This window comes from Solanum lycopersicum, chromosome 1, assembly GCF_036512215.1.
Source record: "Solanum lycopersicum chromosome 1, SLM_r2.1".
NCBI classification, from domain to species: domain Eukaryota; kingdom Viridiplantae; phylum Streptophyta; class Magnoliopsida; order Solanales; family Solanaceae; genus Solanum; species Solanum lycopersicum.
The window spans coordinates 73,067,115-73,090,037 of record NC_090800.1 but is presented as its reverse complement, the minus strand read 5'-3'; the positions used below and the strand labels follow the sequence as shown (position 1 = coordinate 73,090,037).

General features: G+C 34.7%; 2 protein-coding genes across 3 annotated transcripts; one reads left to right on the top strand and one right to left on the bottom strand.

Annotated features, from left to right (window-relative positions):
- Positions 1 to 14,814: 14,814 nt before the first annotated feature.
- Positions 14,815 to 19,356, top strand: LOC101263748 (U1 small nuclear ribonucleoprotein C-like). 2 transcript variants are annotated; one of them, XM_010322688.4, is made up of 6 exons: positions 14,867 to 15,178; positions 15,262 to 15,304; positions 18,031 to 18,072; positions 18,170 to 18,437; positions 18,566 to 18,625; positions 18,757 to 19,356. In XM_010322688.4, the coding sequence occupies exons 1-6, from the start codon at positions 15,171 to 15,173 to the stop codon at positions 18,993 to 18,995; spliced, it is 660 nt and encodes a 219-aa protein (XP_010320990.1). In that variant the 5' UTR covers positions 14,867 to 15,170; the 3' UTR covers positions 18,996 to 19,356. The 2 variants fall into 2 exon arrangements, with proteins under 2 accessions (XP_004229191.1, XP_010320990.1); XM_004229143.5 differs by lacking the exon at positions 18,566 to 18,625 and having other exon boundaries at positions 14,815 to 15,178.
- Positions 19,357 to 19,924: 568 nt separating this feature from the next.
- Positions 19,925 to 22,127, bottom strand: LOC101264058 (uncharacterized). The gene is made up of 4 exons (XM_019214923.3): positions 21,939 to 22,127; positions 21,570 to 21,687; positions 20,773 to 20,926; positions 19,925 to 20,329 (listed from the first exon to the last, which is right to left on the bottom strand). The coding sequence occupies exons 2-3, from the start codon at positions 21,658 to 21,660 to the stop codon at positions 20,802 to 20,804; spliced, it is 216 nt and encodes a 71-aa protein (XP_019070468.1). The 5' UTR covers positions 21,661 to 21,687; positions 21,939 to 22,127; the 3' UTR covers positions 19,925 to 20,329; positions 20,773 to 20,801.
- Between the last annotated feature and the right edge of the window lie 796 nt (positions 22,128 to 22,923).

The window sequence follows — 22,923 nt, the reverse complement described above, 5'->3', positions numbered from 1 at the left end:
GTCACGAACCGACATGTAGATTTAAGGGAGCGGAGTGTCACGTACCGACACAAGAGGATTAATGAATATGAGGGAGCGGAGTGTCACGTACCGACACAAGAGAAATAAAGATAATGAATCTTGAAAGATGGTAATATATTCAATCTAATGAACATAATTCTCAAATGAGTATGGTATTGAGGCTTGAGTCCTCATGTGTGAACTTGACGGTAATTGTTAATGATATAGTACTTGCTGTTGCTACATGTTGAGTATCATAGTTGATTTTATGATATTACTTGGTATATATTGATTTCTATTTTGAGTTGGCCGATGATATCTACTCAGTACCCGTGTTTTGTACTGACCCCTACTTTTATGTTTTCTTCTTGTTTATTTCTGGAGTGCAGCAAACGTGCCGTCATCTTCGACTCAACAGTAACTCTAGCCAGTCTTCATTACTCCGGATATCAGGGTGAGCTAATGCTTCTAGCTTGGACTGGATCTTCCTCTACATGTCTTGATGCCTTGAAGTTCCGGCATGGACTAGCTTTTATGTATTTTTAGCTTCTTAGAAACTCTTAGATTTAGTAATTTGATCATAGATGTTCTTGTGATGATGACTTCCAGATTTTGGGAATAATAATAGTTGTTGAGTTTTTTAGAAGTTATTGAATTGGTTTTTATTAATGAGTTTAAGTCTTCCGCATTACTTTCTGCTGATATTATATTGAAATATTAAGGTTTAGATTTGTTGGTTCGCTCACATAGGAGGGTAAGTGTGGGTGCCAGTCGCGGCCCGATTTGGGTTGTGACAAACTTGGTATCAGAGCATTAGGTTCGTTGGTCTCATCACACAAGAACGAGTCTAGTAGAGTCTTAAGGAACGGTAGGGGGACGCCTTTACTTTTCTTTGAGAGGCTATAAGACATTAGGAAAATTCCATTCTTCTTTCTTTCGTGCTATTACTTGGGTCCAATTGGTATCTAGGTGATACAAATTGGTATCTGATCATCTTCACTCTATTTCGCAGATGGTTAGAACTAGAGCAACAACCGCGCCAACACCAGCACCGGCGGAACAGGGTACGTCTGAGCCAGTCACTGGGGTTGTAGCTAGAGGAAGAGTAGCGGCAAGAGGCCGTGGTAGAGGTCGTGGGAGGACGTCCTCTAGAGGAAGAGGACGAGCACCTAGCCCGTCTGATACTAGGGCGGTGACTCCTCCACCGACTGAGGAAGTGGTAAGAGAGGGTGAGGAAGGGGAGAATGAACAAGTGAAAAATGAGGAATTGCCACCCCAACCTACCCCAGAGATGATCAATCAGGTTCTCGCTTATCTTAGTAGGTTGTCGAATCAGGGTCAGGCCTCTCCAGTGTTTTCTGCACCAACACCTCCGGTTTCAGAGGTACAACATGCAGTCACTATGGCTCCTCGTATGGATGCCTCATTGGACATAGGCACGTTTCCACGTCTAACTACTGGGCCTATAATGACAAATGATCAGCATGAACTTTTCAGTAAGTTCTTGAAATTGAAACCTCCAGTCTTCAAGGGTGCTGAATCTGAGGATGCTTACGATTTTCTGGTTGAATGTCATGAGCTACTATACAAGATGGGTATAGTAAAACGGTTTGGTGTTGAGTTTGTGAGTTATCAGTTTCAAGGGAACGCCAAAATGTGGTGGCGGTCACATGTTGAGTGTCAACCAACGGAGGCACCACCTATGACTTGGGCCTCATTCTCTAGCTTGTTTATGGAAAAGTATATCCTCCGTACTTTGAGAGATAGGAAAAGGGATGAGTTCTTGAGCCTAGAGCAAGGTAGGATGTCGGTCAATGCATATGAGGCTAAGTTTCGTGCACTATCCAGATATGACACTCAACTTTGTTTCAGTCCACAAGAGCGGATTCGTCGTTTTGTGAAGGGGTTGAGGTCAGAATTGCGGATTTCAGTCTTACAGGTAGCGGCTACGGCAAAATCCTTCCAAGAAGTGGTAGATTTCGTGGTAGAGGTGGAAGGAGTGAAGCCAGATGAATTCACCATGGCATCGACATCAAAGAGGTTTTGAAAGGGAGGTGAGTTTAATGGTTCTTACTCTAGAGGACAGGGTTCCGGAGGTTACTCAGTTCGACCCATTCAGTCTTCACTATAGACTGTAGTTGGGGGTCCACCTCAGATCGGTCAACACTTCTCTGAGAGACCTATGCTTGACTCTAGAGAGTGTTATGGATGTGGGGAGACTGCACATATTAGGAGGAATTGTCCCAAACAGAGTTATAGACCCCCAATAGCTAGAGGTAGAGGTGGTCATGGTAGAGGCCGTTATTCTGGAGGACGTGGTGGTCGAGTTAATGGTGGTCACCAAAACGGCCGGGGTGATGGAAAACTGGAGCCACTACATCACAACATGGTAGGGGCAACAGACAAACAAACGAAAGGGCCCATTGTTATGCTTTCCCTGGGAGATCGGAGGCAGAGACATCTGATGCTGTCATCACAGGTAATCTTCTGGTTTGTGATTGCATTGCTTCTGTATTGTTTGATCCTGGATCCACATTTTCTTATGTATCTTCCTCATTTGCTAATGGTCTAAATTTACATTGTGAATTACTTGATATGCCTATTCGTGTTTCTACTCCGGTGGGTGAGCCTGTGGTAGTTGAAAAGGTATATAGGTCTTGTTTGGTGAACTCTGTGGGGAGCAACACTTATGTAGATTTGGTTATCTTAGAAATGGTTGATTTTGATGTAATTCTGGGTATGACTTGGCTTTCTCCGCAATTTGCGATCTTGGATTGTAATGCTAAAACGGTGACGTTAGCCAAGCCTGGGACAGATCTGTTAGTGTGGGAGGGTGACTACACTTCCAATCCGGTGCGTATCATCTCTTTTCTTCGTACTAAGAAAATGGTTAGTAAAGGGTATTTAGCTTTCTTGGAAAATCTCAAGGATGACACTACCCAAGTACCTTCGATTGAGTCGGTTTCGGTGTTCCGTGAGTTTCTGGATGTGTTCCCTGCAGATCTTCCTGGTATGCCACCAGATAGGGATATTGACTTCTGTATTGATCTTGAACCGGGTACTCGCCCCATTTCTATACCCCCTTATAGAATGGCTCCCGCGGAGTTAAGGGAGTTAAAAGTCCAACTTCAAGAGTTGTTGAGCAAAGGCTTCATTAGACCAAGTTCATCTCCTTGGGGTGCTCCGGTTTTGTTTGTGAAGAAGAAGGATGGGAGTTTTCGGATGTGCATAGACTACCGGCAGTTGAACAAGGTAACCATAAAGAACAAGTATCCTCTTCCTCGCATTGATGACTTGTTCGATCAGTTACAAGGTGCTTATGTCTTCTCTAAGATTGACTTGAGATCCGGTTATCATCAATTGAAAATACGGGCAATGGATGTGCCAAAGACTGCGTTTAGAACCAGGTATGGGCATTACGAATTTGTAGTGATGTCTTTTGGTCTTACGAATGCTCCTGCTGCGTTCATGAGTTTGATGAACGAGATTTTTAAGCCATATTTGGATCTCTTTGTGATCATATTTATTGATGATATACTGATATACTCTAAAAGTAAGGAGGAACATGAGGAGCATTTGAGAATGGTATTGGAAATTTGAGGGAGAAAAAACTTTATGTCAAGTTCTCTAAGTGTGAGTTTTGGCTAGATGCAGTGTCCTTCTTGGGGCACGTGGTTTCTAAGGATGGAGTGATGGTTGATCCTTCTAAGATTGAGACAGTGAAGAATTGGGTAAGACCTACTAATGTGTCAGAAATAAGGAGCTTTGTTGGGTTAGCTAGCTACTACCGCCGATTTGTCAAGGGATTCTCTTCTATTGCTTCCCAACTGACGAACTTGACTAAGCAAAATGTTCCATTTGTATGGTCGGATGAGTGTGAGGAAAGCTTTCAGAAGCTCAAGATTTTGTTGACTACTGCACCAATTCTCACCTTGCCAGTGGAAGGTAAGAATTTCATTGTCTATTGTGATGCATCCTATTCGGGTTTGGGTGCAGTGCTAATGGAAGAGAAGAATGTGATTGCTTATGCTTCAAGACAATTAAAAGTGCTTGAACGTAACTATCCAACTCATGATTTGGAATTGGCCGCGGTAGTGTTTGCATTAAAGCAATGGAGACACTATTTATATGGGGTTAAGTGTGAGGTCTATAGGGATCATCGTAGCATACAGTATGTCTTTATTCAGAAAGATTTGAACTTGAGACAGAGGAGATGGATGGAACTACTGAAGGACTACGACATCACTATTTTGTATCATCCGGGGATGACGAATGTTGTAGCGGATGCTTTAAGTAAAAAGGCGGGAAGCATGGGAAGTCTAGCTTACTTGCAAGCTTCTAGACGCCCATTGGCTAGAGAAGTTCAGATTCTGGCTAACGACCTTATGAGATTAGAAGTAAATGAGAAGGGAGGATTTTTAGCTTGTGTGGAGGCAAGATCCTCCTTCCTTGACAAGATTAAGGGAAAGCAGTTTAATGATGAAAAATTGATTCGGATCCGAGATAAAGTGTTGCAAGGAGAGGCTAAAGAAGCGACAATCGATGAGGAAGGTGTTTTGAGGATTAAGGGAAGGGTATGTGTACCCCGCGTCGATGATTTGATCAACACTATTCTGACAGAGGCTCATAGTTCAAGGTATTCGATACATCCGGGTGCAACCAAGATGTACCGTGACCTAAAGCAACACTTTTGGTGGAGTAGAATGAAGCGTGATATTGTGGATTTTATTGCCAAATGTCAAAACTGTCAACAAGTAAAGTATGAACACCAAAAGCCCGGAGGAACACTTCAGAGAATGCCCATTCCTGAATGGAAGTGGGAAAGGATTGCAATGGATTTTGTGGTTGGTCTTCCAAAGACATTGGGAAAGTTTGATTCTATTTGGGTAATTGTTGATAGGTTAACTAAGTCTGCTCACTTCATTCCGGTCAAGGTGACTTACAATGCAGAGAAGTTAGCCAAACTTTACATCTCGGAAGTGGTGCGATTGCGTGGGGTTCCACTCTCCATTATATCAGATAAAGATACGCAGTTTACTTCTAAGTTTTGGAAAACATTGCATACGGAATTAGGTACTAGGTTGGACCTTAGTACTGCGTTCCATCCTCAGACCGATGGTCAGTCTGAGCGAACGATTCAAGTGTTGGAGGATATGCTTTGTGCATGTGTGATAGAATTTGGTGGTCAGTGGGATAGCTTCTTACCCTTAGCAGAATTCTCCTACAACAATAGCTATCACTCAAGCATTGATATGGCCCCATTTGAGGCACTATATGAGAGAAAATGTAGGTCTCCCATTGGGTGGTTTGATGCATTTGAAGTTAAGCCTTGGGGTACTGACCTTCTGAGGGAATCGTTAGATAAAGTGAAATCTATTCAAGAAAAGCTTCTAGCGGCGCAAAGTAGACAGACGGAGTATGCAGATCGGAAGGTTAGAGACTTGGAGTTTATGGAGGGTGAACAAGTCTTGTTGAAGGTTTCGCCAATGAAAGGGGTGATGCGGTTTGGTAAGCGAGGTAAACTTAGCCCAAGGTATATTGGTCCATTTGAAGTACTTAAGCGAGTAGGGGAGGTGGCTTATGAGTTAGCCTTGCCTCCAGGGCTGTCCAGAGTGCATCCGGTATTCCATGTATCGATGTTGAAAAGATACCATGGGGATGGAAACTACATTATCCATTGGGATTCAGTTTTTCTTGGTGAGAACTTGTCTTATGAGGAGGAACCTGTTGCCATTCTAGATAGAGAAATTCGCAAGTTGAGATCAAGGGAGATCGCATCCATCAAAGTTCAATGGAAGAATCGACCCGTTGAAGAAGCCACTTGGGAGAAGGAGGCAGATATGCGAGAAAGATACCCACATCTGTTTACAGATTCAGGTACTCCTTTTCGCCCTTGTTTTCCTTCTTGTGATCGTTCGGGGACGAACGATGGGTAAATTGGTATCTATTGTAACGACCTGTTTAGTCGTTTTAAACAGCAGATTTTATTTCTGGAAAAACAGGCTGAGGCGACGGACCCCCATGACGGACCGTCGCAGGGTCTCGTTTCAAAACACTTAGAAAATCTGAAATTGGGTACTGAAAATCGACTCTCTGAACTTCGTAACGAAATGGCAGGACGGACCGTCACATGTGTGACGGACCGTCACAGACTCTTTGGTAGGAATTGAGTGTCTGATATATTACGACGACCTGCAGGACGGACCGTCGCAGGCACCACGGGCCGTCGCAGGTTGCGTAATCCCAGTCTGGGTCAGATTTCTTATACGTTTTAAGGGACATTTTTGACTATTCCTGCTTTAATTATAAAGTTAGTGGGTTAATGTTAATAAGTCTAATTACTTGGGGGTTAAAAGAGGTAACCTTAAGTTAATTAGTGGGTTATTATTGTCATCTCTTATTCTTAATTATATACTAATTAGGGTAAAAGAAAGAGGGTTGTGAATAAAGAAAATAGAAAGAACAAGAGAAAGAGAGAGAAAGTTGAACGAGAAAGAGGAGAAACGAAGAGAAACAAAGCTTGGGAAATTGCTTGCTTGATCACTAGTCTTCGGTGGAGGTAGGTTATGGTTTCTCTTATGATATTCGTAGTAAACTCTTAATAGCGAATGATATGTAGTGATAATATTATAAACCCTGCTATGTGTTTAATTGTATGCTTGCATGAATGTAATTATATAATTGTGATTATATAAGCATGATGAAGTTATCGAATCCCAAATCTTGCAAAACCCTAATCTCTCTGTTAATAATGAGGCCTTGGTATAAAAGAAGGCGTGATGAACTAAAATAATGAGATTGATGATGCCTTGGTAAGAAAGAAGGCTTGATGAATTGATGGAAGGAGATTAGGGGATCAGGTGTCACGAACCGACACGTAGATTTAGGGGATCGGGTGTCACGAACCGACACGTAGATTTAGGGAATCGGGTGTCACGAACCGACATGTAGATTTAGGGGATCGGGTGTCATGAACCGACACGTAGATTTAGGGGATCGGGTGTCACGAATTGACACGTAGATTTAGGAGATCGGGTGTCACGAACCGACACGTAGATTTAGGGGATCGGGTGTCACGAACCGACACGTAGATTTAAGGGAGCGGAGTGTCACGTACCGACACAAGAGGATTAATGAATATGAGGGAGCGAAGTGTCACGTACCGACACAAGAGAAATAAAAATAATGAATCTTGAAAGATGGTAATATATTCAATCTAATGAACATAATTCCCAAATGAGTATGGTATTGAGGCTTGAGTCCTCATGTGTGAACTTGACGGTAATTGTTACTGATATAGTACTTGCTGTTGCTACATGTTGAGTATCATAGTTGATTTTATGATATTACTTGGTATATATTGATTTCTATTTTGATTTGGCCGATGATATCTACTCAGTACCCGTGTTTTGTACTGACCCCTACTTTTATGTTTTCTTCTTGTTTATTTCTGGAGTGCAACAAAAGTGCCGTCATCTTCGACTCAACAGTAACTCTAGTCAGTGTTAATTACTCCGGATATCAGGGTGAGCTAATGCTTCTAGCTTGGACTGGATCTTCCTCTTCATGTCTTGATGCCTTGAAGTTCCGGCATGGACTAGCTTTTATGTATTTTTAGCTTCTTAGAAACTCTTAGATTTAGTAATTTGATCATAGATGTTCTTGTGATGATGACTTCCAGATTTTGGGAATAATAATAGTTGTTGAGTTTTTTAGAAGTTATTGAATTGGTTTTTATTAATGAGTTTAAGTCTTCCGCATTACTTTCTGCTGATATTATATTGAAATGTTAAGGTTTAGATTGGTTGGTTCGCTCACATAGGAGGGTAAGTGTGGGTGTCAGTCGCGGCCCGATTTGGGTCGTGACAGTATATATATATATATATATATATATATATATATATATATATATATATATATATATATATATATATATATATATATATATATATATATATATATATATATATATATATATATATATATATACACACACACATATATATATATATATACACACACACACACACACACACATATATAATATCAGGTTGGTTTGGTATCGGGTTAACTTTTTTTCTAGATAAAACCAAAATTAACCCAAGTATAGTCAAAAAATTTTCAATACCGAATCAAGTTAAACCAAATCATTAATTGGATTTTTTCAATTTGAGATTTTATTTGATTTTCAGTTTGATTTTTGTATAATATTGTATATTGGGGGTATAATGTTGTATATCTTTTTTAAAAAAATATTATTATAAAAATTATTATATACCATATAAAAATTGACTTTATTTTCTTCCTTGAATCCAAGTACCAGATCCATTTGGATCGTCTCAAAAATCACACTAAATCATCCTGATTTATAGATTTAATTTTCTCAATACATAGTTGATTTTTTTAAAAGTGACCTACTCAAAGTGGAGCGTATATATGAAAATTCAATTTTTCTTTTTCAAATTTTGAAACTATTAACTACAATTTGGATATGAAGTCGAATTTTAATCAATCAAAATTCAATTTAAAACCAAGATTTTGATCGATTAAAAGAACCAATATAATGATATGGTGGTTGCCTATGGTGTAAAAGAAATAATTTCAACAAAATTGTGCTGATACAACATTTTACATTTAAAACTAGACCAAACTAAATCAGAAGGTAAAATATGGACTAATACTTATATGGATTGTTATGCCATTGGACTTTTAGAAAAAGCTCATTTATACCATTAGTTAAAAGTTTTGGTCGTTTATGTCATTACCGTTAAAGAAAAGGCTCATTTATGCTATTATTTTTAGCGATGGTTTTGCAAAATCATTTTTGACACATGGCTAATTATAATTCGTCCACATCATCAATTTTTTTAATTAAAAAAAATATTATTCAATTTTTATTTAGAATTTTTATTTTTTTATTTAAAAAAATTGATGACATAGCCGAATTATAATTGGTCACGTCATCAATTTATATAATAAAATAAAATAAATAAAAAATTCATTCTTTTTTTTTCCAAAATTATGATTTTTTTTATTAAAAAAAATTGATGATTTGACCGAATTATAATTGGTAACGTGTCAAAAATGGTTTTGCAAAACCATCGTTAAAAAGTAATGGCATGAATGAACCTTTTTTAACGGTAATGACATAAATGAGTCAAACTTTTAACTGATAGCATAAATGAGCCTAGTCTAAAAGTTCGATGGCATATTTGAGTATTTTTTCCTTTATTTATATGAGATATTCTTTTATTTTTGCATTTTATAAACTCAATTTGTGTACCCGTTCCGCTGTACTCGACATATATTTTTTCAAAAAATTGTATTCGCTCCGCAAAAGTTCTGACCTAGACTACTCCGCAAATATTATACTTTCTTGCTTTATTCTGTTTCATTATCATCCCTATAATTACCACTCGCGACTAACATTATACTTTAATTACTTTGGCTGACTTCGAGTTTATATAATCAGTCACGTTTGTATATGTGTAATTCGATAGAATATACAAATACATATGTATAATATATAGTTATTTAACCTATATACATATACAATTCATCTCTCTCCCAGTCTCTGCCCTCTCTCGCTCGCCTCTCTCCTCCCTCTCCCAATCTCGCTTGCCATAATACAAATGCATATGTATAATATGCAATTATATACATATATCATTTACCTCTCTGCCCTCTCTTGCTCGCCTCTCTCCTCCCTCTCCCAATCTCGCTTGCCATAATACAAATGCATATGTATAATATGCAACTATATACATATATCATTTACCTCTCTGCCCTCTCTTGCTCGCCTCTCTCCTCCCTCTCCCAATCTCTCTCGCCTCTCTCCGCCCTCTCCCAGTCTTTCTCGCCTCGCTCCTCTCTCTCCGGATCTCTCTTGCCATATATACAAATTCATATATATAACATACAATTATCTAACCAATATACATATACAATTCACCTTTCTCCCACTCTTTTCCCCTTCTCTCTCGTCTCGCTACTCTCTCTCCCAGTCTCGATCGCCTCTCTCCTCCATATAACATGTAGCTACGAATTGTAATTATCAAACTATATCTATGGAGAGTAATTAGACTATTTTTAAGTGGTTATATATAAATTTTTGTGGTGATACTAACTAAGGACTCACTTACTAAACAACTAGTTATTTAATGTCATTAATTTAATAATAAACAATAAGAGTTCAGAGAGAGTGATCAAGGATATCTGTTTAAAATACAATACGAATGAATAGTATAATATTAGTTTTCTTTATAAAGGTCATATCATTTTTATATATACGGACTGAACAAAAGCAACTAAATACCCAAAAAGTAGGACAAAATATAAACACAAATTTTCAACAAGCAAATAAAATATGTTTAAAGAAGGAATAATAGTACCAATAATAAATATAAAAACCATGTACTAAAATGTGATAGCGACATGTGTAGCTCTTTTCTCAATCAAGAAGTTTTGAATTTGAACTCTTGATGCACTCTTTCAAATTTATTTACGCGGCGCGAATTCAAATTAATCAGACTCCGATATTGAGATGAAAGAAAGCAAATGTAGTAGTTTATGGATAACCTACTTCAAAGCAAGTTTGCCAAAATAGCCTATTTCTTTCCACTTCATCTTCCATATTTATAGCCCTTCTACTTGATACTTCTTCTTCTTTCTCTTCCACAATATCTTTACAAACCTCTTTTGTTATGCTACATTTGTGTCCATCATCTTGTTCTTCTTCTTCATCATCATCATAATTATCTTCTTCAAAGCCACTAATCACTTCTTGTGAATTTCCAAGATTATCCCTTGTTTCATAATTGCTTGATTGTGCATCATCCTCAACTTCATAATGTTCACAATTTTCTTGACATTTTTCTTGGTGAATCTTGGAATTATCAAATTGATGAGAGTCACCACTAGCTTCCACCAATAGAAAAAAATCACAACAATTTTGATCTCCACTTGTACTATCACAACATTCCATTATTATCTAATTGGCAAATGGAATTATGTGATCTTTTATTTATAATATAAAAAAAAGAAGATAGATAGATGCTAGTTAATTAAATTAATTAACCTTTGCTTAAGCTAATTAGTATAATGATTACTCCATTGATGGTGGGGGATTTTTTGGTTAAGTGATTGATCTTATCTTTTAAGTGGGGATTCATTTGCATTCATCCACTTGCTTTTTTTGTGAAATTGTAGTTGTTGGCTAGAAAAAAAAAACATATCACATGATTTGGTTTGTACTTGAAGGTTAAATTGGCACTATTTATCCACTTTTCATGGACATGTCATTCTTAAATTAAATTTCACTAATTATAATATGGTTGTGACTTGCGAAAGCATTACATTATCAACACATATACAAAAGAATTCACTAATTCGCTTTAGGTGTGATTAATTACTTCTAGAAATTAATACTACGTGAATAAAAATAAAATACTTAGATGATATTCAAGTAATTTCGTGAATAGATAAGTGTATATCGCACTAATTTTTTTTATTCTGAAAAAGAAATATTTCAAGAAAGTTCAAATACTCTGCAGAATTTTTTTCTAGATTTATCAATATTAAATTTGTAAAAGAGAAAAGACATTTTTTGTTGTAAATTATTTATGAGAAAAGAATGAAATTATGAAAACTCGTGCATCTTATTTTTTTGAAAAGTAATTCATATGAGTATGCATATTTAAATTTTTTTGTTGTTGTGTCATAATATAAGAGACATGATAAGTTATATCGCTTAATTCATAAGGAATTTATGTGGTTAGAGACATAACTTCAGTTATTTGATAAAGATATAAAATTAATTTCAGAATATTATTCTTTAAAAAGTTCATAAACCCATAAGTTACACTTTACATAAACGTTTGCCTTAAGATCACTATTCCCTGAAAGAAATTTATAGCCTATTTTCAAAATTATATTTATAGAAGAATAAATTCAATTTCAGAATTCACAAAGTTATGCATTAAAAACATAATTTATTTATACAAAATTAATCTTTTCTGAAATTAGGTCATGATAGTTAAAGATATTTTGATCCTCACCCCCATGGAATAGATGTAATTCGTGTAAAATCTTAATTTTTTTCCATTTTTTTTTACTCCTCCCTAAAAAGCTCTCATATTTTTACTTTTTTGAGCCCAGAACACATATTAACATTGAAGGTGAACAATCTTTATCATTTGAGCAAGACTCTTTTGTCAATTTTTAAAATGGAAATTATGAGGATAAATAAATACTATAGATTAGTTAATTAGTTAGCATAGCTACAATTTATCTCAATTACAATTTGCGACCTACTTTTAGCTATAATTATGCGACTCTGTTTTTAGATTTGTATGATTCACATGTTTGTATAATTCGAAATTTGTATAACTGTTATAAGTTTAGTTGTTCTGTTTGTATAAATTTGTTATTTCAAATTTGTATAAAAATAATTGAATTATACAATTGTATTCACGAATTATACAAACTCACTTGTAAATTAAATAAAATAAAATAATTTAAATCATAATTACAATTCATAAATATGCAAACTAGGGTATAAAATATAACTAAATCTATATATATATATATATATATATATATATATATATATATATATATATAAATCTGGATATGAAAGTGCTGATGTAGCACCCCTCATAGGCCAGCATTAGAATTTATATATTTTATCTTTTTTTAAAGCTTTTTTTTTTCTCTTAATTTTATTTTGATATATTAGTTAAATTAAATAAATATCCTCTATTCATTATTTCTCTTTAAATTCCTCCATTAGTACCTTTATTATTTTAGGTATATATAAGTTACAATTTATCCCTTTAAATATTTAAACCTTTCCCTGTTCCTTCTTAAAAGTATTACTAAATTATAATTAAGACACTAATGACCAATATAAGTTACAATTGTAGGTATTGATTACTCCATTACTCTTTTAATTTATTTATTCAATAGTTATGGATTACTATAAATACTAAAACCATGTCATCTTCACCAATGCAAGAATTTTTTATTTTATTTTTCCTTTCTTTATCATATTTATACTAAAGTACACCACTTTGGTTATTTCTAATTTTATAATATATAGTTTATTTGTTACTAACTTTTACAATGTGGAAGATAAGATGAGCATTTGACAATTTTGGAAATTCAAATTCAATGAGAACAATATCTAATTTGAGTTACCAAGGTACATCACTTTGATTATGTCTAATTATATATATATATATATATATATATATATATATATATATTCTTTTTGACTAACTTCTATTGTTAACACTTAACAGTGTGCACGAGTAGACGAGTATATGACAATTTTGGAACTTCAAATTCAATTTTGATAAGTACAATATTTCACTCATGTTACTCTTTTTATTTCAGTTTGTTTGATGTCTTTTATTTACAATATTTTTTTTGTTCTTTTTTTTTTAATTGTTTTTTTCCTCATTATTGATGATTTTAGTATACTTATTATTTTGCGCATTTTTTTTAAATAATCTTTATTATTTATAATGGAAGACAAGATGAACATATGACAATAATTAAGTTTAACTTTCATAAACTCACAAGGAAAAGGAACCCTACATTAATGTTTGTGTCCATTAATCTTCAAATGGTGTAGTGAACATCAAGAGTGTGTACAAATTGAATAATTAGAGGCTAGGATAATTTTCTTTGGTATTCCTACAAAGATTATTTTGTTTATTTGTTTAATTTTAATTTATTTTAATTTTCTTTGGTACTCCAACAAGGATTCTTTGATTAATTTATCTAATTATAATTTATACCTACACTAAATAATATTATTGAAATTTCAGGTATATTAATTTTAACTTTGAAGACTTGATCGTTTTGTCTATTATCTTTTAAGGTTTTTTTAATGATTTCAACATTGTATATATTTTATTTTGAATAATGAAATCAATTTTGAGGATTAGGAAATTTCACAATTTTTATTTATGTTTACCTTTTAGAATAATTTAGAAATTGTAACTAAAATATAGGTAAGTTTAAAGTTGTATTTTAGTTAATACATATATATATATAATTTGGGTTTAATTTATTTGAATACTTTATGTTATTTACGTAATTGAGACTATTTATCTTTCAATCTATTTATTTTTATATAAATAATAGGCAGTATATTATAATCGTAGTAAAATTAGTCAAGATAGAAAATGATTTACAAACATTTCATAATCTAAGATTTAGTGAAAGATGAAAAAAAAATTCATTACTAAAGGAAAGTATAATACTTTTGAAGGAAAAGAATAAATATTAGAAAAAAAACTATATGTACATTAAACTTATTATATTATTAAATTAAATTTAAATTTCATAAAGAGTTCAACTTATTACATTAAATTTACTTTTTTTATTAAAATAAAGAGAATAAATTTAGGATTTTTTTTTATAATTTCAAAAATTTTTAAGCGATTTCAAATTACAAAATATATAAAATTTAAGTACTAATAATAAACTTAATTAAGACTTAAAATTTGATATATTTAGATTAAAGACTATAAAGAATCTTTAGAAATATATTTAATAATCAACTATTCAAAAAATTAATTATTTAGCAGATTTAACGAATAATTTTTTATCGCGCAAAGTGCGGCTAAGTTCAATAGTGAGAGTATATAACAAAAGAGAGCGTTGCGTTTTTCAAACTAATACTTTAATAATTTAGATATAAAACTCACAATTTTAATAATTTATATATTACGTTAATTTTTTTTAAAAATATATTTTGATCTTTTATCTCATAATATAAAAAGGATAAACTAGAAATATTGTCACGAGTAAATAAACTAGTTTATTATAATTGCTATTTTGCGAAAGTTCCTTCTTCAAAAATTGAGTGAACAAATGACCCGAAAAGAGTTGAGTGAGGACCCGAATGTGGTTCTTCACTAAATGGGCTAAACCATTTGCCTTTCCATACTAAAATTTGGGCTAATGGGCTTAAAATGGGTATTTACTAGAACCTTCTCGGCTTCAATCCTGTAGTAGTCTTCCGAATTCCATTTTTGTTGCCGTCGATTAATCTGAATTCTTATCAGTTACAATTCTCCGACGACCTTCCCGGAGGATAACTTTTGTACAGAATTCGCCAATTTCATTGGCAAAGTAACTTCTTTCCTTTTATTAAATCAATGCCTCGGTAAGCACAATATTTTTTCAGCTATTTTTTTTCGATTTTATGCGCTTTCAATTCTATCGTTGATCATTTCTGTGATTTTTCAGGTATTTCTGTGACTATTGTGACACTTACTTGACACATGATTCGGTGAGTTTTCTGATTCTATTTTTAAGCTTCACTGTGAATTAAGGTCGTGATATGTTCTACTTCTGTTCTATTCTAATGGTAGCATTGTGTATTTGTATGTTGAAATTAGAACATTAATTTCATAAATTCATCCAAACTTTCAAACAGCTTATGGTCGGTAGTTTGATTGTTTTTTGGCAAGTATAATGCATTTAATTAGCAAATAAATCTAAATTTATTGTTTTGATTAATTAGTCTGTCTGTCCAAAATTTAGATGTTTGAGTCGGCGTAATTTGCCAAGTTAAGACTTAAGATATATGCTTATAAGTTGTGTTAAGTGTCTTTGAGGATACAAGAAAAGATAATAGTCCTAATGAGAATTGTTGTATAGTATGTGAAAACTTTTAAGTCTGAGAAAGAGCGCATTACTAAGGAAAGATTATGGAAAGAATAGCTACTACTTAAAATTCAATTCCATTTTTACATGCAAGAACTGTCTCATGGTATGTCCTAGGTTAAGCATTCGATGTTTATCATTGGATCTTTTACAATGTTAAGCACAGCTGAGTTTTTTATGACTTGAACGTAAACGGAATTTCTAGTTGTGGTTATCAGCAATTATGGCTTAGACTTAGAGTCTGATTGGACCAGTGGAAATCCTAGTCCTCATTCCACAAATAATGCTCCCAGAGTTGGCAAAAGAGTTGCCACGTTTAATGGAGTTTCATGAGGCATATGTTCAAATAATTACTCCACCGCAGATGGACTTTTGAGGTCCATCTAGAAATGGGAAGAGAGCAGATTGAAACTAAGGGGGTTGAATATAAGCTAATTATCTAATGCGTTGGAGAACTGAAATATCATTTGGATATGGAATTATTTGGATCGCCTGGAAACAATGAGTGCTTCGCAATTGATTACCACTTGTCCTATTCATATATGCAAATAAGTTGCAGATCATCAACTAGTAGTGTAGCACATGATGCAATAGCATTTTATATCATAGTTCGTTTACTACTGATGTATAGTTAGTTTATAATTAGTTGCTTCTTTAGTGGGCATTTACACCAACTAGGCTGAAGTAATGTGACAGTATAGCATGAAAAGGTATAAAGCTCTTAAATCTTGATAACAACTTTTTGAGAAGAAACAACTTTCATTTCTCTTTCTATGCACCTCGAGTGATGACTCAGCAAAGGATTATCTGCCAAGTTTCTTTGGAAGCTTTTGTCATGTCAAAATCTAGTAAATAATTCTTTGCTCTTTCTTCTTTAGAAGATAATGTATAGTAGAACATATCACAGACTGGATATCAATATAGCAACTTACTGTTGAACCAATCAAGATAGGGGTTTGAGTGGAACCAGTGACTGCAGACAAGACATGAATTGGGATGATAGTTGGAAGCTTGATCCTAGTGATTCTGGTGCTGGATTTTAGTCAGAACTGATGTGCTGAATGTGATACTAAAGCTGAGGACTAGAATCACAGCATAAGCCAGAAATTATTTTAGTACCTTATAAATCAATCCGCTCTTTTAGCATTTTGAGTGGAATGAAAGAATATAAAAATTTTCTGATAATGTTGGAAAGTAACATTGACCTTTAATCAGATTGTTTGAAGGCTGTATACCACAAGCATAAACCTATGCAGAATTTCATAGGAAAGGTCGATTTAGTTGTCATACAAGAGAATCAATGATGTTGACTGCAATAATTCTGAGGCACTTCATATTTCATATAAGAAGAAAAGACAAAGTACAAGTTTGATAGCTAAGCTCACTTCATTTCTCCCAAAAAATAAAATAGAAGATTGATAGCTGGTTTGTCCAAAAATCTTTTGGGGAATTACAAGAAGGTGTCCACTATTAAATTTATCTGATTTTCGGGAAAGAAGACAAGCGCTACTAAATTAGGAACAATGCAGATTCCTAAAAGATAATGTTGTAGAACTTGAGAATTCAGTAGGAGGTGTTGTTGTAACAAAAAACAAGTTGTAACAGAACTCATTTGATATGGACAAAAGGTGTGTGTTTAAAGCTCACTCTCAACATTGAATGACTATTCCCTTGGTGCAAAAAATAAACTATAAGAAAAATTCATTTGATTTGTACTACCTTGGCTTAATACTATAGTGTGTTTGACTGTGGGGGTGGAACTAGTGTGGTTGCAGCCAGAATTTTGGAGCAGTTGTAGGTGCAAAGAATCAACATATATTTGTGGGAAAGTTAATCTTGTTGAACTTATCCAATTTTGAATCTTTCAGCATCTTAAGCCTTAAGCAATAACTTGTTCCCCGGTGGAAAATCTGAGCTTTATCCGAATGATGCTCTTATTTATCAAAACTCAGCACATAAATCACTTGATGCTATGGTGTATCTTCCAAACTGGAAATATTTTATTGGTGACTTGAGATCAGCTGTACAAATCTTGATGCTAATATTTTCTTTTCTATTTTGATCATTAAACAAGAACGTCTTGATGCGAATATTCGTCATACTTTATAGTGGTACTTGTAATTCTGCTGCACAAAATGTAATCTTTTTCTGCAACTCCTGGGAGTTGTGCACTGTACCTGTTCAAAACAGAACTTCTAAGAGTTGTGCAGTCTATTGTGTGAATGATCTGAAACGGTTTTAGATTGACCTCTGCTTCTTGTTGCTTGGAGATCTGATTCATTTTATTTTGAGAATGGTAACTCTACTCGGAGGTCTAATTTCTTAAATTTTTTTCTCTTAAATTCTCAGCCTTCTGTCAGAAAACAGCATAATGCCGGTTACAAACACAAGGTGTGTGTTCATTTTTTGCAACTTTTCTGACAATCCTGTCTCCTAGCATGAATGCCACGTTCTCTGTGATTCTACTGACGTTAGGAATTGTTTTCAGGCTAATGTACGGTCTTATTATCTGAAGCTTGAGGAGGAGCAAACACAGATTCTGATAGATCAGAAAATCAAGGAGCGCCTTGGGCAGGCAGTAGCCTACCAGCAAATAGGTGCAGCTTATAATCAACATCTTGCTGCCTTCCCTGGTCAAAGACCCCGCCTACCTATGATGCCACCTCCTATGCTGCCTGTTCCAGGAGTGATGCCCCCACAATTAATGGCAGGTGCCAGACCTCCCATTTTGCCTGTTCCAGTTCTTGGTGCTCCAGGTACCAATCCATGTGATTTGTTTGGTGATCCCTCAATATTTTCTGCCAAGTGTTGGTATCTATGTTTATCAGACTGTCTCCGTTTTTTTTTCGTTTTGTACATTGAGTGGGATACTATCCTTCTGTAGGTATTTTATTATGGACTTACTGTTATGAAGCACGCCCCACCCCCACATTGAGGCATTTTCGTGAGTTCCGGAAGTTAATGATTGGTGTCTATAGAAGTTCTGTAGATAGTTGGTTACACTTGCTGCAGGTTAATGAACAGTCAGGTGGAAACAAGATTACTCTGATCTTAACTTCTTGATGTCCTTTTTAGGTTATTCAGCAGTTCCTCCAACTGCACCAACTGCAGGGCAGATGCCACCTGTTGCATCCTTGCCGATGCAACTCAATGCTTTTCCAGCTCCTCCTGCACTGAATCCCCTTGTAGGTGTTCCAGGTGGAGCCCCTCCACCTAGTGTAGGCAGCGCCCCTTTTCCTGCTACACAATCAATGTACCAGCCAAATCCCAATGGAATTGCTGCCTCTTCTGCTAATGAGACAACAACCAGCTAAGTTTGTACTCAAGCCAGTGATATTTTGACCATCTTCTGTGTTCTCAGTAGGATATTATGGCTTCTTAAGGCGTACCGGTACTGAACATCATCAAGTTCTCCTGATAATTGTAGAGAAGAGAGAACTTTTGCTTCTAGGAAGAATATCATGTCCTTGATCTGATTTAATGAGTATTTGCTGGTTCTCATGTATTGTACCTTAAATCTCAAAAAAGGAAACTCGGACTTGTTAGTGCTGAACTACTCTGCCAATAACCCTTACACTATGTTTGGATCATTGTTATCCATTGTATTGTATCGTTGTTATACATACAATGTCTGTTTTGGTTGTTACTTAAAATGCATTGTACTGTATTGTTAAATTTCATTGTTACGTAACAATGGAAACTCCTATTTTATGAAACAATCAATTTGAAAGGGAGCCTAAAAGGTTTTCCTTCGTCTTATTGTTCACAGGAATCTATTGATTTAGGATTTGTCAAACTATACAGTTATCAAGAACAGAGGAGATGAGTAATGGTCACATCTCCTCTGTTCTTGATAACGGTATAGTTTGACAAATCCTAAATCAATAGATTCCTGTAGTTAATTCAACTACTAGGAGACTTTTGTGAAACATACAAGGAGCTATGCCAGACTGGAACACAAAGCGAAAAGCCTTATTCATCAGAGAGTTAATTATCCAACCACGATAGTTAAAACTGAGTGCAACAAAGGTGCATTACTCTAATTAGAGCTTAAGTTCTCCAACTCTAATATCATAAAGCCAATCACTTTATACATAACTTATACATCTACTAAGGTTCCTGTCAGAGGTGAACGCCAATAAATCTGGGGTCGTGATGCAGCTATACCCTAAAATGTTCTTGTGAGACATGAGAATAGTCTTCTGTGGTTCAGCATTTTAAGGAACTATGAGAGGAGCAAAGGTATAAATCAACCCTTTCTCACACACAAAAGAAGGGGAGAGAATAAAAAATTAGTGGAATAAATACATATTGTCAAATGGCTATCTAGTCCATTATTTTTCTCAGAGGTGCCACTGATTGTTTCTCTTACCCATGCAGATCCAAGAAAGCAGAGTACTAATCTTGAGAGATCAAGGAAAACAACAAGTAGGGTTCCACAAGTTTTATAATTTGAAATGTCTCAATTTTGCCTTCACAGAACTTGTTCATCACATGCTAAGTGAAGTGACAACCAAGCTGATGAAACAATCAGTTGTAAGTTGTAACATGCTCTTCAATAAACGTTTGATGAGAGATATCAATAGGAGCAAGCTGAAAATAGCACTACGTCAGGACAATTTTCCTTCAAAGCCAATCCCTGAGTTGCCTGTAAAGAGACATAATTGCATCAAATATAACATCAAGAATAGTTCCACTGTGTGTCATAATCTTCACACAGGTCAAATGTGTCCTAAGCAATCTATAAACATATCTTCCTTCTCTTCATTGCAATAGATAAGTTTCATCACTAACTGCTAAAATAGTTACTTGACCAAGTAAAGACATACATAGCCAATCCTGTTATTTTGGTTGTGAACCAATCGAATAGGGTGGTGATAAAACAAGTTCATTTGACTAAATAGAAGACACCTTGTTTTGATTTAGGTCAGACTGCATTCTGGTTTTAGACTTCTACCACATCCCTGTTTTCCATTCTATTATTCGACGGATCTTATTGTTTTGCAATGAGGACTTGGCTTAAAATTCAGTATTAGAAAGGACTTAATTTACTTGTTAAGTTCTCAGCAGTGTTTAGCAGCCAGGAATTACCTTATAATTCGCTAATCGAAGTGACAGAGCTAAGAATCCTTTCTTGCTTCTGCATCCTGATGTCTCCATGGATTAAGAGCGTCTCTTACAGCCTTGGCTTCAGGAGAATTCTCCCATGCTCTCTTTTCCGCTTCTAGAACAGTCACCTTATCATCTGATACAAATCGCTATTAAATAACCAGCATACTTTTTCTTCAGAGGAAAAAAGTGGTGACACTTGAACAAACCTCTAACATGCTGATATTGTAAGATTAAACCATTATCATTAGCACAAACACAAAGAAAGAGAATGTATGAGCAAAATTAGGCTTCTAGTATAAGTCAGATCCGAAGCCCAATGACAGTGATCTCTAAAACGTAGGGGATGACTGTGATCACTAACTACACCTCAATCACAGTATCGATCGTCTATATGAATCATTTGTATCCATTCAACTGAATTCAGGTCCATTTCATTCCACAAGTCCTCTAGAATACATTATGATAAAAAGAAAATCCAAATATTTCCAAACTGACTCATTTTTTTTTCATTTTATTTTTATGACCGTAGTGTCCAGACCAACTTTCATACAGCTCGAGCTAATTCCACAGATAGCTATCACCTCCCACCGACAACAACAACAGGTACATGCAACTCTATCCACCAAGGTTAGAATATGGGAAGAATCGCCCCATGAAATAAAGATTCAATTTTCTTTTATAATTTTTTAGAAATAAATAATGGGTCAAGGCATACATGAGAACAGAAAGAAATAAAAAAGTAAAGACGATAGAAAAAAAAAGGATAGTTTTCATACAAAATCCAGTCTTAATCATGAAAAACTCCATGGAACCTCCAATCATGGCCGAAACAACAGCAATTTTCAGATACCAATCCCAGAATTTCATTTTACCCTTGTAAAACTGCTTCAATTCCTGCAAATCAAAAGAGAATTTTCACGAACCGAGCAACTACTAATAGTAAACTCGACGATAGTACATGTAAAGCAACTCGAAACAAAAATCACCAAAAATTAAAATTGTTGATCCTATTGATTTCCCCTTCTCTGTTAACTCAATCAAGCATCTATAATCTCAAATTAGTTAGATACATTGCATAAATTCTTATTATTCCTATTCAACTGATTCATCAATCATCAATCATCAAATAGTAAGATTAATTTTACCTAGTCGCCGGAGCAATACTGATTCTTCTTCTTCTCAGTTTTCTCGATTTCTTCAGTTGAATAAAAATCCATAGGTTTGCTTTCCTGTTTGTGTAAGTGGGGCGGGTCAGTACCCATTACGGCCCAATATTTGGGTCTATGGATCCCTATATCATTTTATGAGAAAATTAGATTTCAAATCAAAATTCCCTACTTAAAAAGAACTCAATTTTCACTTATTTATTATTATTATTTGTTATAAAGGAGAGCAAAATGCAATAATACTAAATAAAAAATGGAAGACAAATATTAATGAAAATATAGAGTAGACAATATTCTTTTATCTCTTTTGTTGTGTATTTTCTAAGGGTGAAGATCATCCTTTTATAGGATGTTTAAATCATCTTTTTACAATACCTGATAATACGTCACTATAATAATTAATTAATATAATAACTGTAAACATTACGTTAGAATATATTAAAGAAACATCTACACAATTAAGCGAATTTGTAACACTCCCCTTTGGATGTTTATAGATAATATGCCTCGTTAAAACCTTACTAGAAAAATTTCGTGGGAAAAAGCCTAGAAAAGGAAAAATAGTACACACATCTTGTAATACACTTTGAGTGTTGCCTCATTAAAAACCTTACCAGGAAAATCCAATGGGACAAAACCATGGCTAAGGGAAAAAGAGTACAGCGCGTATTTGCTCCCCCTGATGAAAAACTTATTTGATATCTTGGAGACGACGCATCCCAATCTTATATCTTAGTTTCTCAAATATTGACGTTGGACAATGCCTTAGTGAATAAATCTGCAAGATTTTCACTCGAACGAATCTGTTGAACATTTGTCTCACCATTTTGTTGAAGATCGTGTGTGAAAAAGAACTTAGATAAAATATGTTTTATCCGGTCTCCTTTGATATATCCTCCCTTTAATTGAGCTATCCAAACATCATTATCTTCATAAAATATTGTTGGAGTCTTTGTTTGTACAA